Here is a 20,296-nt window from a genome sequence, read left to right as displayed (position 1 = left end):
GCTGTGATCCAGCAATTCCATGCCTAGGTATATACCCAGCAAGTGTGTGTGTGTGTGTGTATGTGATCGTATCTGGGTATCTATAGTCATTAAAAGACATGTGCAAGAAGGCTTATAGCAGCATTCTTGGTGATGACCAAAAATTGGAAACAACCTAAATGTCTGTCAGGAGTAGAATGAATATATACGTTGTTGTGTACTGAATTAATTGAAGACTGTATAAGGCATTAAGAAAAGACAAATTACAACAACATGCAACAAATGGTGGTAAATCTCACAAAACCTAATGATGAGTAAAAGAAGTCAGACCAAGAAAACACGTAACATATGAATATGGACATCATTTTTATGATGTTCAAAAATAGGCAAAAGTAAGCACTAACATTTGAAGTCAGAAGAGTGGGTACCTTTTGTGAGAGAGCAAAGAAGTATGACTGGAAAGGGAGCACAAGACAACTTTTGGAGTCTTGGAAATACTCTGTTTCTTGATTTAGGTGCCATTCTTTTTGAGTGTCTTCTCTTCGAATTGTACATTTAAGATTTGTGTACTTTTATTATATATGGTATACTTCAAAAATTTTATCCAAAGAAGTGACTATCTCATGTAAGTAATATTAACTGGCTAAGGTATATAGTAAAGACACAGAAAAATGAGCTGAGCTCCACAAAACGATTTGAGAAGGGCTTAATTAAGGAATCTATCAAAAAGGAAAATAAGACTTAACAACTTAAATTGTCCCATCTGTAGCTAATTTAGTTAGGATAACTAGATTCAGCCCAGTTTGTTGTATTTTACATACTTAGTACTTGGATTGTGTAACCACTAAGAATTATTGAATAAGCATATAATTATAAACCATAAATCATTTTATCCCAATCCCTTGAAAACTAATCTCATTTTTAAGTCAGGTTTTTGTTTGTTTGTTTTCTTAAATGTCAGGCTTTGTTCAGGACAAAATACTGGTTAAAAATTAGGACGGGCGCGGTGGCTCACGCCTGTAATCCCAGCACTTTGGGAGGCTAAGGCGGGTGGATCATGAGGTCAGGAGATCAAGACCATCCTGGCTAACACGGTGAAACCCCATCTCTACTGAAAATACAAAAAAATTAGCCAGGCGTGGTGGCGGGCGCCTATAGTCTCAGCTACTCGGAAGGCTGAGGCAGGAAAATGGCATGAACCTGGGAAGTGGAGCTTGCAGTGAGCCGAGATCAAGCCACTGCACTCCAGCCTGGGCAACAGAGAAAGACTCCGTCTCAAAAAAAAAAAAAAAATTAGGTAAAACTTTGGTTCATTGGACAGGAATACATTTCATTAACTGACCAGTTTTTATTTAATATTTTTATCCATATTTTCTACCTCTTTTGTTTCCTTCATTTGGAAGAAAAAATCATGGAAATATTTCGGAATGTATTTACTCAATTTTTATAATAGCCAACAAAACAAATACATATTAGAATAAGATCAAAAGAATGGAGGTTTTAAACCATCCTCTTATGTGACTTGCTGAATTTTCAAGACAAATTCCTACTATTTCAATAGTGGTAAAATATATGCTAGCGCAACACTTTATTTTGCAGAAGGCAATAGAGAAGAAATACTTAATCAGTTGCCATAATTAATAATCTAATTCGTCGTGGGGAGTGAAACACAGTTGCATAAAGCCTTGCTAAATGTGATTTCTCTTTTCAATTAAATTGTAGTTGTTTCTCTTGTACAGTAAATACAGATGAAAAGTATTGATTTGGCAAGAGAACAGTATGCTTCTAAATTGTTTAATCATTAAGATAATCATTTTGAAAAACATCTATGTTCGTTTATATGTAACTATGATATTTTAATATTCAGAGACCCAATAATTTCTACCAGGAAGAAGAGTATTTGAAGTAATGTGTTTTGGCACAGAATAGTAGCATTGTCCAATGTATATTCTGCTTTCTGTGAAATAAATTTTTGCCTACACATTGAAAATAAATTCCTGAAATTGGCTAAACCTGTTTTATTGGTCTCTAATGAGATATGAACTATAAAACCTAGAAGAAAAATTCCAATGAATGAGTTCAGTTCTTTTTTTATTGTTGGTTTTTTGCTGTTGCTGTTGTTGTTGTTTTGAGACAGGGTCTCTGTCACCCAGGCTAGAGTGCAGAGGTGCAAACGTGGCACACTGCAGCCTCCACCTCCTGTGCTCAAGCAATCCTCCCACGTCAGCCTGCCATTTCAGCCTCCCAAGTAATAGCTGGGGCTACAGGTGTGCACCACTGTGCCTGGCCAATTCTTGTATGTTTTGTAGAGACGAAGTTTCACTGTATTTGCCAGGCTGGTCTTGAACTCCTGGGCTCAAGTGATCCTTCTGTCTCAGCCTCCCAAAGTGCTGGGATTACAGGCATGAGCCATGTTACTCAGTCAAGTTCAGTTCTTAAGGATCAGAATTATATGTGCACTTTGCCAGCCTCCCACCGACTTCTGTCACCTGCTGTACTCTGTGCCACACTCTGTGCCATTGCAAGGTAACAGTGGCTGAGTATAGAGAATGAGCAGTGGGTGAGGGATAGCATTCTCACAACATAGTGCCATGACTGAGGTTTCTGAGTCTTGATCTCCCTCTGCGATGGTAAAGCAATTGAAGTGGAGAGCCATGTTGGTGAGTAACCTTGTCCTTATTACTGTGGATTTGTTACTATTGAGGAGAGAACAGCAAGAACCAAATGCCTCTTCTTTCAACCCAGCTTTAATTGTCAACCATGGCCAGCTTGGGGAGAGAAAACTGAAAAAATAAGCCAAATTCCAAAAGGTATAAATAGGAAGTAGCCACTGGGTTGAATCCTAAAGGTAGAAGGAATAAACAATATGGAAGATGGCCATGTTGCTACATTTACATAACTTCATATTAGCTTCTTTGTTGTTTTGAAAATAAAAATACTCAGCGTGCATATGTGTGTTTGTAAGCACCTCAGTAGTAATTATCGTCAATTGAAATGACTACTGAAGTAGTCAACCTGATTAGTGACCTAGAAACCTCAAGATTTTGCCCACAAAATAAAGAGTATATAAATAATTTAATTTGATTACCATGTAACAGTGTTGCTGTGATAGATGAATTAGAGGGAAAATGTGTGTTACTCTTTTGTCCATGATTGAGTATGGTAAAATTTAAATTCTTCATACTACTTTCATATTATTTTAAAGTGGTATTATAATTTTCTTTAAAAGATATACATTAAATACAAATGTCTGTCTTATAATCTGTAGTTAATACCTTTGAATAAATTCATGGAAATTTAATTGTTTAGTAATGATATATCAAGAACAATTAACATTATACTGTTATTCTTCTATTAGGATTTGGAACTTGGAAGGCGTGCAAACAGCTCATTTTGTTCTACATTCTCCTGGCATGAGTGTATGCTGGCATCCTGAGGAGACTTTTAAGGTTATTGTTTATAATTTAACTCTCTTATCAAATTGAAAAGACATATAGAGATATAAGACATCACATACATCGAGGAGAAAGATCAATGATTTTTCCCATCTCAGAGGTACTAATCAGCACAATTGCATTTGGATTGTACTAATCAGCAAAAACGTATTTGGGTCAGTCTAGAAACCTGTACTGTAGAAGTTTCTCTATAATTGTTAAGATTTTTATTTGGCAGCCATCATCCATAATTGGCATTTATTCAAACTACAGTTTTCCTGACCTTTAGTGGATTTCAGTGTAAAAACTGGTGTTCCAACAATCTAGTAGCAGTAGGCAGGGATTTTTTTTGTTTTGGTTTTTCTTTTGTTTTTGCTTTTGTTTTTTTAAACAGGGTCTCTCTCTGTCACCCACGTTGGAGTGCAGCGGTGTGATCTTGGCTCATTGCAGCCTCTGCCTCCCAGACTCAAGCAATCCTCTCACCTCAGCCTCCCAAGTGGCTGGGACTATAGGCACGTACCACCACACCTGGCTAATTTTTTTTGTATTTTTGGTAGGGCTGGGGTTTTGCCATGTTACCCAGGGTGCTCTCAAACTCCTGAGCTCAGATGATCCACTCACATCAGCCTCACAAAGTGCTGGGACTACAGGCATGAGCCACCATACCTGGCCCAGTAGGCAGTTTTTTTTTTTTTTTTTTTTAAGTTACATCATCCACCCTTGTGAGCCCTAGTGTGAACAAACATTAATGGACGAAGGCCAATTTGTCTTAGCTACAGTAGTGTTCAATTCCTATTCAAGATAGAGCTTTCTAAAATACTAAAAATATACTACAAGTTCTTATTATCAGCTACCCTTAATGCTGATTCATTGGGAAGATAGGAGCCATTAAACAAGAATTTTCTCATTTGCCAGTATCTTCTCTTCATCATCACTGTAGTTATTTTGTATGTTTCCCTAGAATCTGAGAAGTTACTACAATCATCTTTCTTAAAGTTAATTCTTCATCTTCATTCTTAAAGTTCATGGCAGTTCTTTAGACTCCCACAGTCCTCTAATGTCTTCATACTTCTTTTTTTTTTTTTTTTTTTTGGAGACAGAGCCTGGCTGTCACCCATGCTGGAGTGCAGTGGCACAACCAACTGACCTTTAATCTGGTAGTTACCAAGCATGGCCAACTTGGGACCATGCTTGATATTTCATTTCCAGTAACTCTAGCATTCGTCATTCACTGCAGCCTTCGTGTTCCGGACTCAGGTGATCCTCCCGTCTCAGCCTCCCGAGGTGCTGGGACTACAGGCATGCACCACTACACCCAGCTAATTTTTGTATTTTTTGTAGAGACAGAGTTTTACCATGTTACCCAAGCTGGTTTCAAACTCCTTGTCTCAAGCGATCTGCCCTCCTCGGCCTCCCAAATTGCTGGGACTATAGTTGTGAGCCACCACACTGGTCATCTTCATGCTTGTTCTCTGTCGATTCTGTTCTGTCCTCAAGTTTGCATGAGAAGATAAGTTTCACTAATCATAACAAGCACGTAGTGCTTAAATATGACAGGTCCATAGTCAGCATTTCATTATGTTAGCCTATTTAGTCCTCATGGTAACATGAGATAGGCACTGTGATTATCGCCATTTTACAGATAAGGAAACTAAGGTGCAGAGAAATTAAATAAATTGTCCAAGGTCACACAGCTAGTAAGTGGAAGAATTGGCATTTGAACTCATGCCTCCCAGCTCCATAGATCTTACTCTTAAAAATTCCCTTTCTCTACCTCCCCTTTAAATTTTAAACTATCTTCATCACACCTTTTATTTCTGAATGTTTGAATCCATCACTTGTACCTTTTAACTTCATTTCTTCTTTTCCCATCCTTTGGTCTAACACCGTAATCTCAGTCAGTCTCCACTGTTCTCTCAGAAGGTACCAGGGATATTTTCAACACATCCCATGGCCTTTTCCTTCATTCTTATTCTCCAGCCAGTGTTTTACACTGCTGATCACCTCCTTCTTGAAATGCTAGTTTGATTTTTAAAGCCACATTATCTGAGTCCTTTTGAGCAACTTTGCATATATATTCCCTTTTTCTTTATACTCTGCCATCTTTTCTTTCACCATATATTTGTGAATTGCTTCAAGGGTTAATTCTCACTGCACTGTACCCTTTATTGTAATAGGGAATAAAAGAATGAATAAAGTCCCTGCTCTTAAGTTGTATACTGATGTATAAGGGAGAAAAACATGTAAATACAGCAACACAAATGAGTTTTAGAATAAAAAAAGTCTATTAAGTAGAATGATGACATAAAGAAGGATTAACCAAATCTTCTCACAGCTTTCACAGAGGAGATAATCCCCAGACTGTGTGTAAGTGTGTTCTCTGAACCCTGGGATTTCATGGAAATTTGTTTCAGGCCCATTGAGTCTTTTCATCAGTAGAATTGTACTCTGCATATGTGCATGAGTGAAATGTTCTAACTTATTAAATTGATAGGTTTATTTCTGAGTCCAGTTCCTAAATTTTGTTTTATGCCTACATTTCTCCCCAAGAGCAGTCTACTTAAATTAAAACACAGTCTACTTAAATTAAAACACAGTCACAGTTTCTACCAAAATGTTAATATCACCACATATAACTACAATAAACTGCTTTGTAAAAACTATGACCTGCATGACAAATGAGAACATTTATTACAACTTCTATCCCAAAACTTACATCTTAATGCTTAATTTCTTGCTGTTATTTTTATCTCTTTCTTCCATATGCTTTAACTTAATTTCTATTTTTCTCCTTCTTATCATTGAAATTTCGCCTTACCCCATCTCCTTTCTTTTATGATGTTTCCATGACTTCAGAATGTTTGAAAGTCCCTGTTCTAAATCACATAAACTCAGTATCCTAAAATCACCTTTAATTCCTTCTTTCCCTATACACAGACTATTCCAGGTCTTTTAATTTTTCCTTCATTTTTACTAACTCTAGCATTCTTCTCTTCATTAAGGTGCATTCTCCCACTTTCTGTTCTCACGCCTAACTTGCCAAGCCTTAGCTTGTTTCTAAAGTCTTTGGCTCTTTACTCTTTGATTCTTCTTGCCTACTGGACTAAGAGTCTTAGAATATCAGTTTCATCCTATCATTGCTAAACTCAGACACCTGGAATACAGAGACGTGGTTAAGAGTGTGGATTCTTCAGTTAACTGCCTGGAGTCAGATCCCAGTTTCACCATTTACTAGCTATGTAATCTCTGACAAGTTACTTAAACTTTCTCTTACTATCTTCACTTCATCTTATAAAATGGATATATAAGATTAAATGTGCTAACGTGTAAAATCCTTTAAAAAGCACATAGTAAGCAGTCAGTCAATTTTAGCTACTGGTCATTGTTGATACTATCATTGCAGTGGCAACAAGCCCAATTGCTTTCAGTGCTCTGCCATTCGTTTTCAGTGCTCTACAATCGTTTCAGTGCTCTGCAAGCCCAGAATTGTTGGCCTCTTATGCTTGGCCTTGATGAAAATAAGGCAGCTAGAGAAGAGAGAGATGAGTTCTTGATTACCTATCTCATAGAATGCTTATGAAAATCCCAAGAGATATAAACCACAAAAAAACCATAAAATCAGGAAAACACAAAACAAATGGCTAGAATTTAATAGTAAAATATACAAAAGTCAAGAGACCTCCAAAAACTAAGCTCCCAAATCCAATAAGCCTCAATAGGAGCTAGGATTTCAATGCATACTAATAACAGGACCAAGGATTTAGGATGTCACAGGATCAAATAATTGGGACTGAGGACATCTCAGTCTCTGCCCTAAGAAAAAAGGGGTTAAAGAGTAGCTAAATGTGGCTGGGAACAGTGGCTCACACCAGTAATCCCAACACTTTGGGAGTCCGAGACAAGTGGATCACTTGAGCTCAGTAGTTGGAGACCAGCCTGGGCAACATGATGAAACCTCATCTCTACTAAAAATGCAAACATTAGCCAGGTGTGGTGGTGCTCGACTGTAGCCTCAGCTACTCTGGAGGCTCAGGTGGGAGGATTGCTCATGCCAGGGAGGTCAAGGGTGCAGTGAGCACTTCAGCCTGGGCAACAGAATGAGACTCTGTCTCAAAAAAAAAAAAATGGCTACATGAAATAGATTTAACAACCAACATTTGTTGAATGCTTTCTATTTGCCAGGAACTGTACTAAGTACTTGACATGTATTCTCATTTAATCACCACAAAACACTACAGGGACAGTACTAGTATTCTATTTTGTAGATGAGAAACCCGAAGCACCAAAAGGTAAAGCATTTTGCCCAAGGTCACACAGTGACAGATTTGAACTCAATCTGGTTCAAATATGACAATGTTCTATGCCACTTAAAGTATTTCCCCCTTGGAAATTCACAGTGCATGGTGTTGTTTATAGTTCTGAAAATTCCTAAAGGAAAAATTCCCCATGTGCCATTTTTAGATTCAGCTACTCCCAAACTCACTTAATTTTTCTACCCTATCTGTTCTTTCACCCAAAAAAAGATGTATTGTCATAATTGAGCACAGTTATACAGACAGTAAATAACAAAAATTTTGTGTTAGAAGTGAGTTTTTAATTTGACTTTAACCTGTAATAGCCAGTGTTTGTTGAGTGCCTGCTTTATGCCAAAACAGTTCTAAGTGCTTTATATTTACTAACTCCTGCCATTCTCCCAATAGTCCTATCAAGTAGATACTCTTATTAGCCCCTTCTTAGTGATAAGAACCTGAAACACAGAAAGGTTTGCCCAAGATCTTACAGCTCCTGAAGGCGGAGCTGGGCCCCTTCCAGGCAGTCTGGCTATAGAGGCTGCACACCTGCTTACCATGCTTTACTGCCCCTAGTACCTTCGGACCAGGCTCAGGTAGTCTTAGCCCTTCCATAGTTCATAAGTTATACCTGAAATTTGCAAGATCTTTCAAGTCACTCTCAAAATATCAAATATTTTTACTAGGTCCTGGTAAATCTTCCTCATTCTCTTACCTTTTCTGATCCTTCCCCACTCCAGACCATAGCACACTGGACCACTCACCAGTGTTCAGCAGCCTAGCCTTGTAGCAAGGAACATGTGTGCACTGTAGTTAAACAGACCTGGATTCAAATCCAGGCTCCATCATGGGCTAGGGTTGATACCTTGAACAACTCACATGAATCACTTTGATCCTCAGTCTCATCTGAAAAATGGGATTAACGATAGTAATTTCCTCATACAGTGGCTTAGGGGATTAAATAAAGCAGACATGTAAAGCTTTTACCTCAGTGTTGTACTTGTTTTTGTTGTATGTTTGTCATTGACTTCATTGTATTTATTGTTAGTAGCATTAGTATTATCTTAACATTTGCCTGTTCTTAAAGAATCATTTCTGTTTTCTGTTTGTTTTGTTTTTGAGGCAGGGTCTCACTCTGTGGCCCAGGCCGGAGGCAGCGGGACAATCACAGTTCACTGCAGTTTCTATTTCCCAGGCCCAAGTGATCCTCCTGCCTCAGCCTCCTGAGTGTCTGGGACTACAAGCACTTGCCACCTCGCCTGGCTAATAAGAATAATTTCAAATTCCACTTGTTCTGAGACTACTGTAATTCCAAACCTTGTCTATATTCTGGAATAATTCCTTTTTGTACTCTAGAGCATTTTGCCTTAAATTATTGTCCGATTTTTTCATAATTCTCTTTTCTAGATAGAAAGTTTCTTGAGATCAAGGATTATGTCCTTTATCTTTGACTTCTGTTGGAATTAATATAGTGTTTTGTGTATGTTTGTATATAGTATATCTTCATTATTCACAGATTTTGCATTTTTGAATTTCCCTCCTCACTAAACTTTATTTGTAACCCCAAAATCAATACTGATAGCACTTCCTTAGTCACAGACATACGCAGGGAGCACAGAACAACAAAAAGTTTGAGTCAGCTTATGTGCACTTGCTCAGCTTAGGTTGAACAAGGTGAACTCTGGCTTCTTATTTTAGCTTTCATACTGTAAATAGGTGTCTTTTCCTCATCAGTTTAGTGCCACATTTTTAACATTTTTGTACTTTTTGTGGATAATTTCACTGTGTAAAATTTTGCTGTGTAAAATCATCCCCAAGCACAGTAATGTAGTGCTGTCTAGTGTTCTAAGTGCAAGAAGGCTGTGATGTGCCTTATGAAGAAAATAAATGTGTTAGGTAAGGTTTGTTTAGGCATGAGTTATAGCGCTGTTCATGGTGAGGTCTGTATTAATGAATCAGTATATATTAAGATATCTTTAAAAAGAAACACAGTTTTTAAAAGCTACATATTAATCAGTCATCAAAAAGGTTGTGACCACAGGCTGGCAGGGAACCTAACTGTGTATTTCCCTAATGGTTCAGTATTCACTAATTGAGTGTTTGCAGCAATTTTATAACAACAAACTACCCCGAATAATTGACTATCCGTATGTGTGTATAAAATAGATGCTCAGTAAAAGCATGTTAGATGAATAGTAGAATAAATGATGTTTTATGTGTTTAGGAAAGTACAAAAGTACATTCTTAAAGAACAATCACATTTTAACCATACAGTAACTTTTTGACTCTGATATAATTATCCTCCATTTTACAGAAAGGAAAGCTAACTCCAAGTTACTCAACAGATTAAATGGTACAGCTCAGGATTTTTGATGCCAAATCCCACATTCTTACCAATCTACCACTACTACTTTACACTCTCAAGGATTTTTCAACTTAATAGAACCAGAATTAAAAGAACACTGTTTAAAAGTAAGAACTTGACAGAGATGTAGAGAGTGGAAAAGCATTTTATTCAGGCATCAACTACTCATGCACTTAGATACAGCAATCTCATACCTTATCTCCCACAAATGGGTATACCAATGCCATGCTTCCTTGAGATTAAGAAAAATTTTTTCACATTTTATTGTTTTGTAAAATTGGAATTCACATTATAATTAATTTGTGCATTTGATAAAGTATTTCACACATAAAACTTATAAATGTATTAAACATCTTAAGTCAATGGTATCTTAGAATAAAGGAAATAGTGAAGTAATAGCTACTATTTTTTGAGTGGGTGGCTACTATTTGTCAAGCATTACATTGAGGTACTTTACACACATTACTATTTAATAATCACAACAATCCTGTAGCCATTCTTATCCTCCCATCTCCATTTTAGAAATGAGAAAGCTGCCAGTCACATGGCAGTCATTCAGCTTATAAGTGAAGGAAGCGGCCTGTCTGTGCTCTTTAACTCTGCTTCCCTGCCTTCCATTCTAGAAACAAACTTGAGTTGCGTAAGTATGGGTAACACATAAATGTCTGTCTCTCTTGAGAGATACATACTTAGGTATTCTTTCTAGACAACATAACTAACATACTTAAAAGTAACTTTTCCCAGAAGGGATTGTTAAATTGATCTCTTCTTAGTGACCATACGTCATCACTTAAAATTCTACCAAATCTCGAACCTTCTTTTTAAAAAAAAAAAAAAAAAAAAAAAAGATGGAGTTTCGCTCTTGTTGCCCCGGCTGGAGTGCTGTGGCGCAATCTCGGCGCACTGCAACCTCTGCCTCCCGGGTTCAAGCAGTTCTCCTGCCTCAGCCTCCTTAGTAGCTAGGATTACAGACTCGTGCCACCACACCCAGCTATTTTTTTTTTAAAGTGTAGGCTGGGTTTCACCATGTTGGCCAGGCTGATCTCAAACTCCTGACCTCAAGTGATCTGCCTGCCTCAGCCTCCCAAAGTGCTGGGATTATAGGTGTGAGCCACCACACCCAGCCAAATCTTGAATCATTTATCCTGCCAGTTTTTTCTAAGGTTTTTTATATTCTCTGGAGATTTTTACATAGCCTTTTACTTCCTTTATATTTGATCTGCCATCTGTAATATAGGTTGAGGATCCTTATCTGACATTCTTGGAAGTAGAAGAGTTTCAGATTTTGGAATTTTTTGCATTTTGTAATATTTGCATATACATGAGAAATCTTGGGAATGGGACCCAAGTCTTGATATCCACTTATGTTTCATGTATACCTTATACACATGACCTGAAGATAATTTTATATAATTTTAAAATAATTTTGTGCATGAAACAAAGTTTGTGTTAAGTGCTTATATGTGGAATTTTTCACTTGTGGCATCATGTTGGCACTCAAAAAGTTTTAGTTTTTGGAGCATTGCAGATTTTCAGATGAGGAATGCTCAACCTGTATATTGCAAGTGTTTACATTTTACCGTACAACAGTGAATCTCTGCTTACACTTCAGGTATAGTTAGTGAGTTAAGTGATTGAGTTTCTTTTTATTTTACTGTCTTACAGCTAATGGTTGCAGAGAAGAATGGAACAATCCGATTTTATGATCTTTTGGCCCAACAGGCTATTTTATCTCTTGAATCAGAACAAGTGCCATTAATGTCAGCACACTGGTGCTTAAAAAACACCTTCAAAGTTGGAGCCGTTGCAGGAAATGATTGGTTAATTTGGGATATTACTCGGTCCAGGTACTTTCTTGATATGTTTGTCTATTACAAAAAAAAAACAGGCAGTAACTGTTGCTAAATGATCCACTCGTCCATCCTGTTATACCTGAGACTACACTGTCAAGCGAAAACAAGTCTCTCCTATAGAAGGCCAGAGCTATGGATTTTTATATAACCTAAAGTTGCTATCCAGATTTACTCTGGGAGTAACCCAGAAAGGACAGTGCAAAAGAGGAAACTTGGATCTGTGCAATGTTTACTTATATTGGAAAATAAGAAAAACACCGACCCTGTTGCATGATGGTTCCCTGCAGTGGTTCTAAGTCATGTCTTTATTATATTTCATCTGTTTTAAGTGATTGCTTGTTTAGGATTTATTATAGTTTAAACACATTGGACATTCTGTCCTATAAAGAGAAAATACCATTTAAACCTTAAGTTCACCCACTTGAGTCTAACACATAATTCATAAAATGCAAAATATTATCTTTTAGTTATCCTCAAAATAAGAGACCTGTTCACATGGATCGAGCCTGCTTATTCAGGTAATGTACCATTTTTGTCAGAGTTGTGATTTGATCTTTTGACGTTGTGCTGTGCCACCACTGGGATACTTTTGTAGTTGTCTCCTTTGCACTGAGTTTTTTTTTTCCCTGATTGTTTTATAAGTGGTTATTTTACTTTCCCAACTAAGTCATTGATTGTGTCTTTTCGTCTAGACAAGGAGTTGATTTGTTTTCCAAATATTTTCTTTACACAGAAAAACATGTAACCACTCCACCACTACCACCCCAACAATTTGGAATATATTATGCTTCCTGATTGTTCTGTGCTGTTAAGGATGTAAATGTAGGGGAGCCCATGTTCATGTATATAAACTTTATTATTGTGTGTTAAATGAAACCATGCTAGATAGTATATCTCTGCGACGTGTTTTTGCTTTTCACTTAAATTAACATACATGTTTACCTTGTTCTTTTTCATAATACTCCATTGTATCGTGTGGTCATTAAGCTGTTATTTCTGCTTTTTAAGGGACAGCAAAACCAAATGAGAGACTAAAACCAGTGAAATTTTATTATATGCTATATTCCAATATATTGGGGGTATAAAATATCCCCAATGAAGTTGTAGAATTTAGAGATACCATTATTGAGAAGAAAATACATTCGACTAAATGTAAGAATGCCATGGATCATAAGATATATCCTGACTTCAGAGATGTGTGAACAAATATACACCAATGAGCAAGTGTATATCAATTTTAAAATCAATGAGCTATGGTACTTATAAGTCTAGAGGAGGTAGTCTCAGGGCTTGTTTAGCAGCTCATCACTGTCATCAAGAGCTCAGACCCTTTTCATCCTTTCCCTCTGCTATTCTCAATGGCAAGGATTTGGGACTTGTTGCTTCATAGCTTCTCATAGCTATGAGAGTTCCAGGCATAAGAGATGTACTCCATTTGCCGAACAATTAAACAAAAAAAAAGTAAGAGGAGAAGAAGGAACCCTCTCCTTTTATGGGAGGTTGCTATGACTGCCTTAAACTAATTATGTCTAATCCCCTAGGGTTGGACACACTGTGCCCTGAACAAAGTTGGGGTTCAGTTAACATGGAAAATGGGCAGAATGGCTGTCGTATTTGATGCCTTATTTGTGTCTTATACCACACTGTTACCCCTTTGGTTGTGAAAAAAAGGATTGTATTAACCTTGTGTAACTTTGGAACTTAATGAAATGACACAAAATAAGCACTTCATAAATACTAAAAGTATGAGAAAATATTAATGGAATATTTTCCTCGAATTCCCAGTCTAATTGTAAAGACATATTAACAAATTTAGGATTATTAAAATCACTGGTTTTATACAAAAAGAAACCTGTTTCTGGCTAGTGCTATGGCTCACACCTATAATCCCAGCACTTCAGGAGACCAAGGCAGGAGGATCACTTGAGGCCAGGACTTTGAGGTCTACCTGGGCAAGATAGCAAGACCGGATTGCTACAAAAAAAAAAAAAAAAAAATTAAAACTTACCTGGGCATCGTGGTACACACCTGTAGTCCCAACTACTAGGGAGGCTGAGGTGGGAAGATCACCTGAGCCCAGGAATTTGAGGCTACAGTGAGTTTTGTTAGCACTTCTGCACTCCAGCCTGGGTGACAGAGCAAGACCCTGTCTCTTAAAAAAAAGAAAAAACCCGCTTCGGAAAAGCTTGTCGTTATCTATAGGATATGATACTTAATTTTATGCTTCCTTGTTTCATAGGTGGTCCACAATTAGTGAAAATCTGTTTGCAACCACTGGTTATCCTGGCAAAATGGCAAGCCAGTTTCAAATTCATCATTTAGGACACCCTCAGGTAATGTGGAAATGTTTTGTAACATATGTGCTTTTCTTAATTTGTGTTTTTGACTTTTCCACTCATAGCCCCAAATTTGTAATTTGTTAACTAAAGACATTTATGTTTGTTATCTACTTAAATTGCAAGAAAAGGTGGTTCATTTGTTTTTGTTTTTTATGTGTGTGTGTTTTGTTTTGTTTTTTGTTTTTTTTGTTTTTTTTGTTTTTTTTTTTTTTTGATGTTTGCATTACCAGTGACGACAGGTTTTTTTGGCCAATATTCATGTAAGAAGCTTTTTATTTCTTCTGTCACTTTTATATTTTCTTCTTTATTTAAATACATTAATTTTGCTTGTTTGGTTGGTGTACACTGCAAAAATGGAGTCTGGATTGTACCAGTTATTCATACATGGATTGTATCCCATGTTCCAGCTGCATATCAATAATGTGTATTTCACCTGTAAGGGAGCATATTCTTAAATTTTGTTTCTGCTACAAAGATAAATTATCAATGCATTTTGTATTTTTGCAAGTCATTTTTATTTATTAATTTTGGGGACTTACTGTGCTTCTTTAATTCTTCACATATTTTATAGCCCATCCTCATGGGTTCTGTAGCCGTTGGATCTGGCCTGTCCTGGCATCGAACTCTTCCTCTGTGTGTAATTGGAGGAGACCACAAGCTGTTGTTTTGGGTGACTGAAGTATAAAGCTTTCTCTGTACCTTAGATTCACAAACTTTGTATTTTTAGTACATATTTTGAAGAATTTCTATAGTACGTATTTTGAAGAATTTTTATATCAAATATACCATATACTTTAGAAAATGTCTCAGTTGCTTTTTTTAAATAAAATGTGAATGATTTGAAAAATTATTTTTCTACTCTGTTTTGTGTGGGTGTGTATATATGTATATTTTGTTTTTAATAATCTTATAAAATCATATATTGACTCAGCAACTGACCTCCAGAGAAGAGATGACCAAGGAAAAATAATGCTTTTGAGTTTATCAGAAAAGGAGTATTTAAAGTGTACCTATTTTCTGTACTTTGAGTGTATGCTGTTTTTCTAATTCTCAGGGACACATTTATCAAAAGAGAAAAAAAGGCCAGGTGCAATGGTTCACACTTGGAATCCCAACTCTTTGGGAGGCCGAAGGGAGTGGATCACTTGAGGGCAGGAGTTCGAGACCAACCTGGCCAACATGGTGAAACCCTATCTCTACTAAAAAAATAAAAATAAAAAAATTAGCCAAGCATGGTTTGGAAGACTGAGGCAGGAGAATCACTAGAACCTGGAAGGCAGAGGTTACGGTGAGCCAAGATCGTGCCACTTCACTGCAGCCTAGGCAACAGAGCAAGACTATCTCAAAAGAAAACAAATCAAAGGAGAAAAAAAATATCTTAGGGTACTCCGGAAGTGGTTGTTGAGAGTGTGTGTGTATATATATATACGTGTGTGTGTGTGTATGTATACTCAATGTAAAATATGGTTTTCAGTTTCTTAAATATGTAATTGATTATATTACTTAACCCTGTTTATTATATGCAGATTCCTTTGGACTAGGTGTTTTAACAGTCTTAGAACATCTGGTATATGGGATAAAAATGATTTCTAGTATATACCTTTAACAGCCTCGTTTTTATGAATCTTCACTGTTCTTACCAAGAAACAAGAGTTTTTGAGATGGGACCTATTGGCAATGGAACCGTGTTCACCCTGCCAAAGATCATTAAAATCAACAGTATCTAAGACAGCTGTATCACATTTTTGGGATACATCATGGTACAGTCAGAAGCATATAAAATTATGGTTCTACTTGTCAGTCACATACAGAATTCAATACATTTTGACAAACTGCCCATTCGTGCAAGTTAATACCTTCTTTGAAGCTTCAATTCCTCTTGTAAAGTACCGATAGAAATCATTGTTTTTTGGAGTTGCTGTGAAGGTTAAATAAAGGTGAATGAAAATACCTAGTATGTGTCTGTCACACGGTTCAGAGATGTATAGAAATTATTTATTTCAGAGATGAGTAGGTCTTATTTTTGAAGTTTTAGAGATTTATGTTTAATGCCGGTAAATATTTTTTACTTCAGTTTTCTATTCGTAAGGTGTCTTAAAATAATTATAGAATCAAGAACATGATATTTTTAAGAGATAGGAGAATGTTCCAGGTAATTAAAAGAAAGAATTCAGTGAAATTTTATAATATGTAGATGTTTGGGTTCAACTTTTACATGCTTTAAAGTACAGATGAAAAATTTCATAGCAATTTCCTAGTCAATTTTTTAATACAGTTAAATATTATAACCAAATGATATAAATGGTTTTGTTTACCCCTTCATAATAAGATTTTGAACTAACAAAGTAAAAAGCAAAGAGCAAGGAATTTTGACATGGTTCTCTTTAAGAGTCTCTGTGATGGGGCAAGGATTCCTAAAAGCATCAGGATAGCCAAAGGGCTATCAATAGTGACTCTTACAAGAATTTGTCATTTCAGGATGTGTCCAAGAAATAAAAAAGTCACCTCTAAGGCCAGTGTATTCAAAAATTGTTGTCATATACTTAGAAAAATTGATGTATGAAGTGGGTGGGTTTTATTTAGGGATGGAAATTAGGGAGATGATTATGTTGGGCTTGGGTGTATAAGAAATGGATTCTCTGGAATAAGGGTTTAACCAAAATATAAAAGTTGTCTGATAAAATTACCCAGTAGGGCTGGGCGTGGTGGCTCATGCCTGTAATCCCAACACTTCGGGAGGCCGAGGCGGGCAGATCACTTGAGGTCAGAAGTTCAAAACCGGCCTGGCCAACATGGTGAAACCTCTACTGAAAATACAAAAACAAAATTAGCCAGACATGGTGGTGCATGCCTGTAATCCCAGCTACTTGGGAGGCTGAGGCAGGAGAATTGCTTGACCCCTGGAGGCAGATGTGGTGGTGGGCCAAGATCACACCACTGCACTCTAGCCTGGGTGACAGAGCGAGACTCCATCTCCAAAAAAAAAAAAAAAAAAAATACCCAATAGAATTTCTGTCTTTTAGTAGGGGAAGCTGTGTTGGAAAAAGAAACTCATGATGATTGTATACTGTTATGCCAAAAAGAGGCAGGAAATGTTATCCTCAAAGAGAAGAAAATGGTGATTCCATTTGTGGACTAATATAGTGACTAAGATAAGACATTCTCAAGAGAGGATAGGGTTGCCTTTAACTGTTAGTTTCAGGAGTGAAATGTACTTTATCGTCCGTAAGCATTGAGAACTCTAACCTCTTTTTCTTTCTTTAGATCTTAATAGTAGGCTATAGGACCATATTCCAACTTATACTTTGGTGTTAAATTTTATTGTGTTTAATTATTTTAAAATGTATAATGATTTTTTTTCTTAGTAAACTTTGTTCTTTGAAATATGTTTAAATTAGACTAAGACACGAGGAAGTATTTATGAGGAATTAGTTATTGGTCATCACTTCTAATTCCTGATGATAACATGAGATATTTCACATTGTATGTCCCAGTTTTAGTTTTTCCATGTTTGTTTATAAATATGTCCAAGAGGGTTTTTCTTCTGTTGAAATTTAAGTTTTCCTCAGGATTGCTTCACTTAAAACATCAAAGAGAAAAAAGTTGTACTTATGTTCTAAAACTTGTATTATTTAGGACTATTGAAGCAAAAGTCAGGATATCACAAGTCTGCAAGATGTCAGAGCTAAATCCTACATTTTCAGAATGGTGGGATCATAAGTCCCATTTCATTTTTATGATTTGGCTTCTACGTTTTGAGTATTTCAATATCTCTCCCATGCCAAAACACAAAATCACACACCCATGCACTCCAATTTGTTTCTTACTTTGGTAATTTGTGACTACATATTGACACTGACCTAGAAATGTTTCTGTTGCTGTTTTAAATCTCATGTCAGTGGAGAAGAAATTGAAATCTGGTTTGCACATTTATGCCTGGTTTTCTGTAATTGTCTAAAATCTGACATTGTCCCAGAAATGTTGATTGGGAAGTTATGAGGCAGTATTGTGCCCAAGACTGATTTTAATAGTTTTTAGGAGAGAAAAAGTAGTCACTCTAGACTATTTTCCACGTTTTTCTATACCTCAAAAAGTTAAACTCAGTTTAACCCAACTTTATACCATACAAGTAATAATAGCCTTAGCTCTGAGCCTAAATAAAATTTGCCAAATAAAAATGATAATTATGATCCATTTCCACATATTCCTCATGAGAGCTTAGTCAAGTCCTCAGAAGCAGCATTGTGTTCCGATATATCTTTATCAAACTGTGTGCTCAGCAACAAGGACAGGAGAGAACACTCTTTATTTAATTTTAACACCTTGCTGATTCAAAAACATTTAACAGGCATTTGAAAAGAATTTCAAAACAATTAACATTTTTTTCTAATTATACATTAAAGAAATAATGCCCTTTAAAATGTAGGTAGAACTTTTTTTATTAACATGATTTTAATTTATAGCAACCATTTGTTACCTAATCACAGTAACACAACAAAATAATTATCAGCTTTGAAGATCTCATTTCACAAAAGCTAAAAACACACGTTATGATATATCCATTACTCAGAACTCATAAGCACTTCCTTTTGCATGCATTGGGCACAGATTTCATGGAAAATCAAAAGCATTTAATCTACTTTCTGACATTTTCATCTGTTCTTTGAACTACCTTAGTAAAAAAAATTGTCCTTATGTCGGGTCAAGTGACGTTTGTTTGTCTGAAAATTTCCTTGGATCAGCTTATTTCTATGTAACTTATGTCTCTATTATACAACTATTTGCCTTTTAAAGTAATTTCTAACAGGATACTCTACCTTGGGACTTGTAACACAATGTAAGCTTATAAAATCCACATGAACAATAGTAAGTAATGGGGAGACCACCGGGTTTCTCAGCCTTTACAAACAATTTGACTTAAAGATTTATGAAATATTCATTTCTACCAGCTTCATTTATAATGCTGTAATGAGTTGAGTTTCTGTTTCTATGAAGTAAAAGACAATAAATGCTGCTGGTATCTGTGCTTCTAATGGTGGTTAAACATAAAACTTTGCTCTTATAACCACAGCTGTTGTCCTATAATTGAGCCAAATTCAGACAGGATTAAACCCTGTCCAAAAGTAAGGTTAATCTCTGCAACCATCTCAAGTAAGAGCTTTCTAATACTGTTTTAGGAAATCTTTGTTTTTGAGACAGCATAAAAGGAAGTAAGTTCCAGACAACTGACCTCTAAAGTAAGCCAGACGCAACTAATGATAAATTATACCATAGTGATAAAGAAGATGGAAAGGTGGAAACTGTATAACCAAATAAGTTCATTTTGGTTCATTTTGACTTAGAAAGTCACTTCTTACCATAGTAGTCTTAGTTGACATTAAGTTTAAATCAGACCAATATAAGTTACTTTTTAATGAACTTCTTTCTATCATCTTAATGTTTCTTTGGTTAAACCTAGTACTTTCTTCCACTAATAATACAACTAGGTGTTTATTACAAATAGAATAACTTGATACATTTTATTGTAATTGTGTAATAGCTCATTTTGGTTTCCAGCCTACAAAAAAAAATTTTTTTTTTCATTAAGTATTAGACTTTCTGGAATTTTAAATACTTTGCCAAATGTTCTGTAGGGCTGATTCTCCTGAGATTTGGACACTAGCACCTCAAGCCGTGTTGTGAACAGCTAATAATGCATTTCTCTCCAAATTGCCTATTCCAAGAGAACATCTGTGGTAGTACCCCTCACCTGAAATCTGTAGAGCTCTAATATTGGATTGGTCTAATACGAGTTTCCTAGCACTTGATTTTGAGCAAGTACAGGATGTGGTTATATAGACAGCTGCTTCAGAAGTCTCACCTCATCCTAGACTTAACCCACAAATACGTTAAACCCCAAAACAATGGAACAATTCCGGAATTCTGTCAGTGTTTTTGACCTCTCTCTTCCCATGGTTATACTCACCTAACACAATAATTAAGATGTATTTTTATGTATACATAGTTTTCATGTAACCCTGGGTCATTGCTCCCCAAC

At 36.2% G+C, this 20,296-nt stretch overlaps 1 protein-coding gene across 2 annotated transcripts in view; it reads left to right on the top strand.

Annotated features, from left to right (window-relative positions):
* NUP37 (nucleoporin 37) overlaps window positions 1–15,109 on the top strand; it is a 46,649-nt gene extending 31,540 nt beyond the window's left edge. For both annotated transcript variants that reach the window (XM_023188384.1, XM_023188441.1), the window contains 5 exons: window positions 3,338–3,428; window positions 11,733–11,914; window positions 12,388–12,438; window positions 14,160–14,253; window positions 14,831–15,109. In XM_023188384.1, the coding sequence (XP_023044152.1) occupies window positions 3,338–3,428; window positions 11,733–11,914; window positions 12,388–12,438; window positions 14,160–14,253; window positions 14,831–14,944 (532 nt within the window). In that variant the 3' untranslated portion in view covers window positions 14,945–15,109. The remainder of the gene's footprint in view (window positions 1–3,337; window positions 3,429–11,732; window positions 11,915–12,387; window positions 12,439–14,159; window positions 14,254–14,830) is intronic.
* Window positions 15,110–20,296: the final 5,187 nt, after the last annotated feature.

Source organism: Piliocolobus tephrosceles, chromosome 10 (assembly GCF_002776525.5).
Source record: "Piliocolobus tephrosceles isolate RC106 chromosome 10, ASM277652v3, whole genome shotgun sequence".
Taxonomy (NCBI): domain Eukaryota; kingdom Metazoa; phylum Chordata; class Mammalia; order Primates; family Cercopithecidae; genus Piliocolobus; species Piliocolobus tephrosceles.
This window is presented reverse-complemented; position numbering and strand designations above follow the sequence as displayed.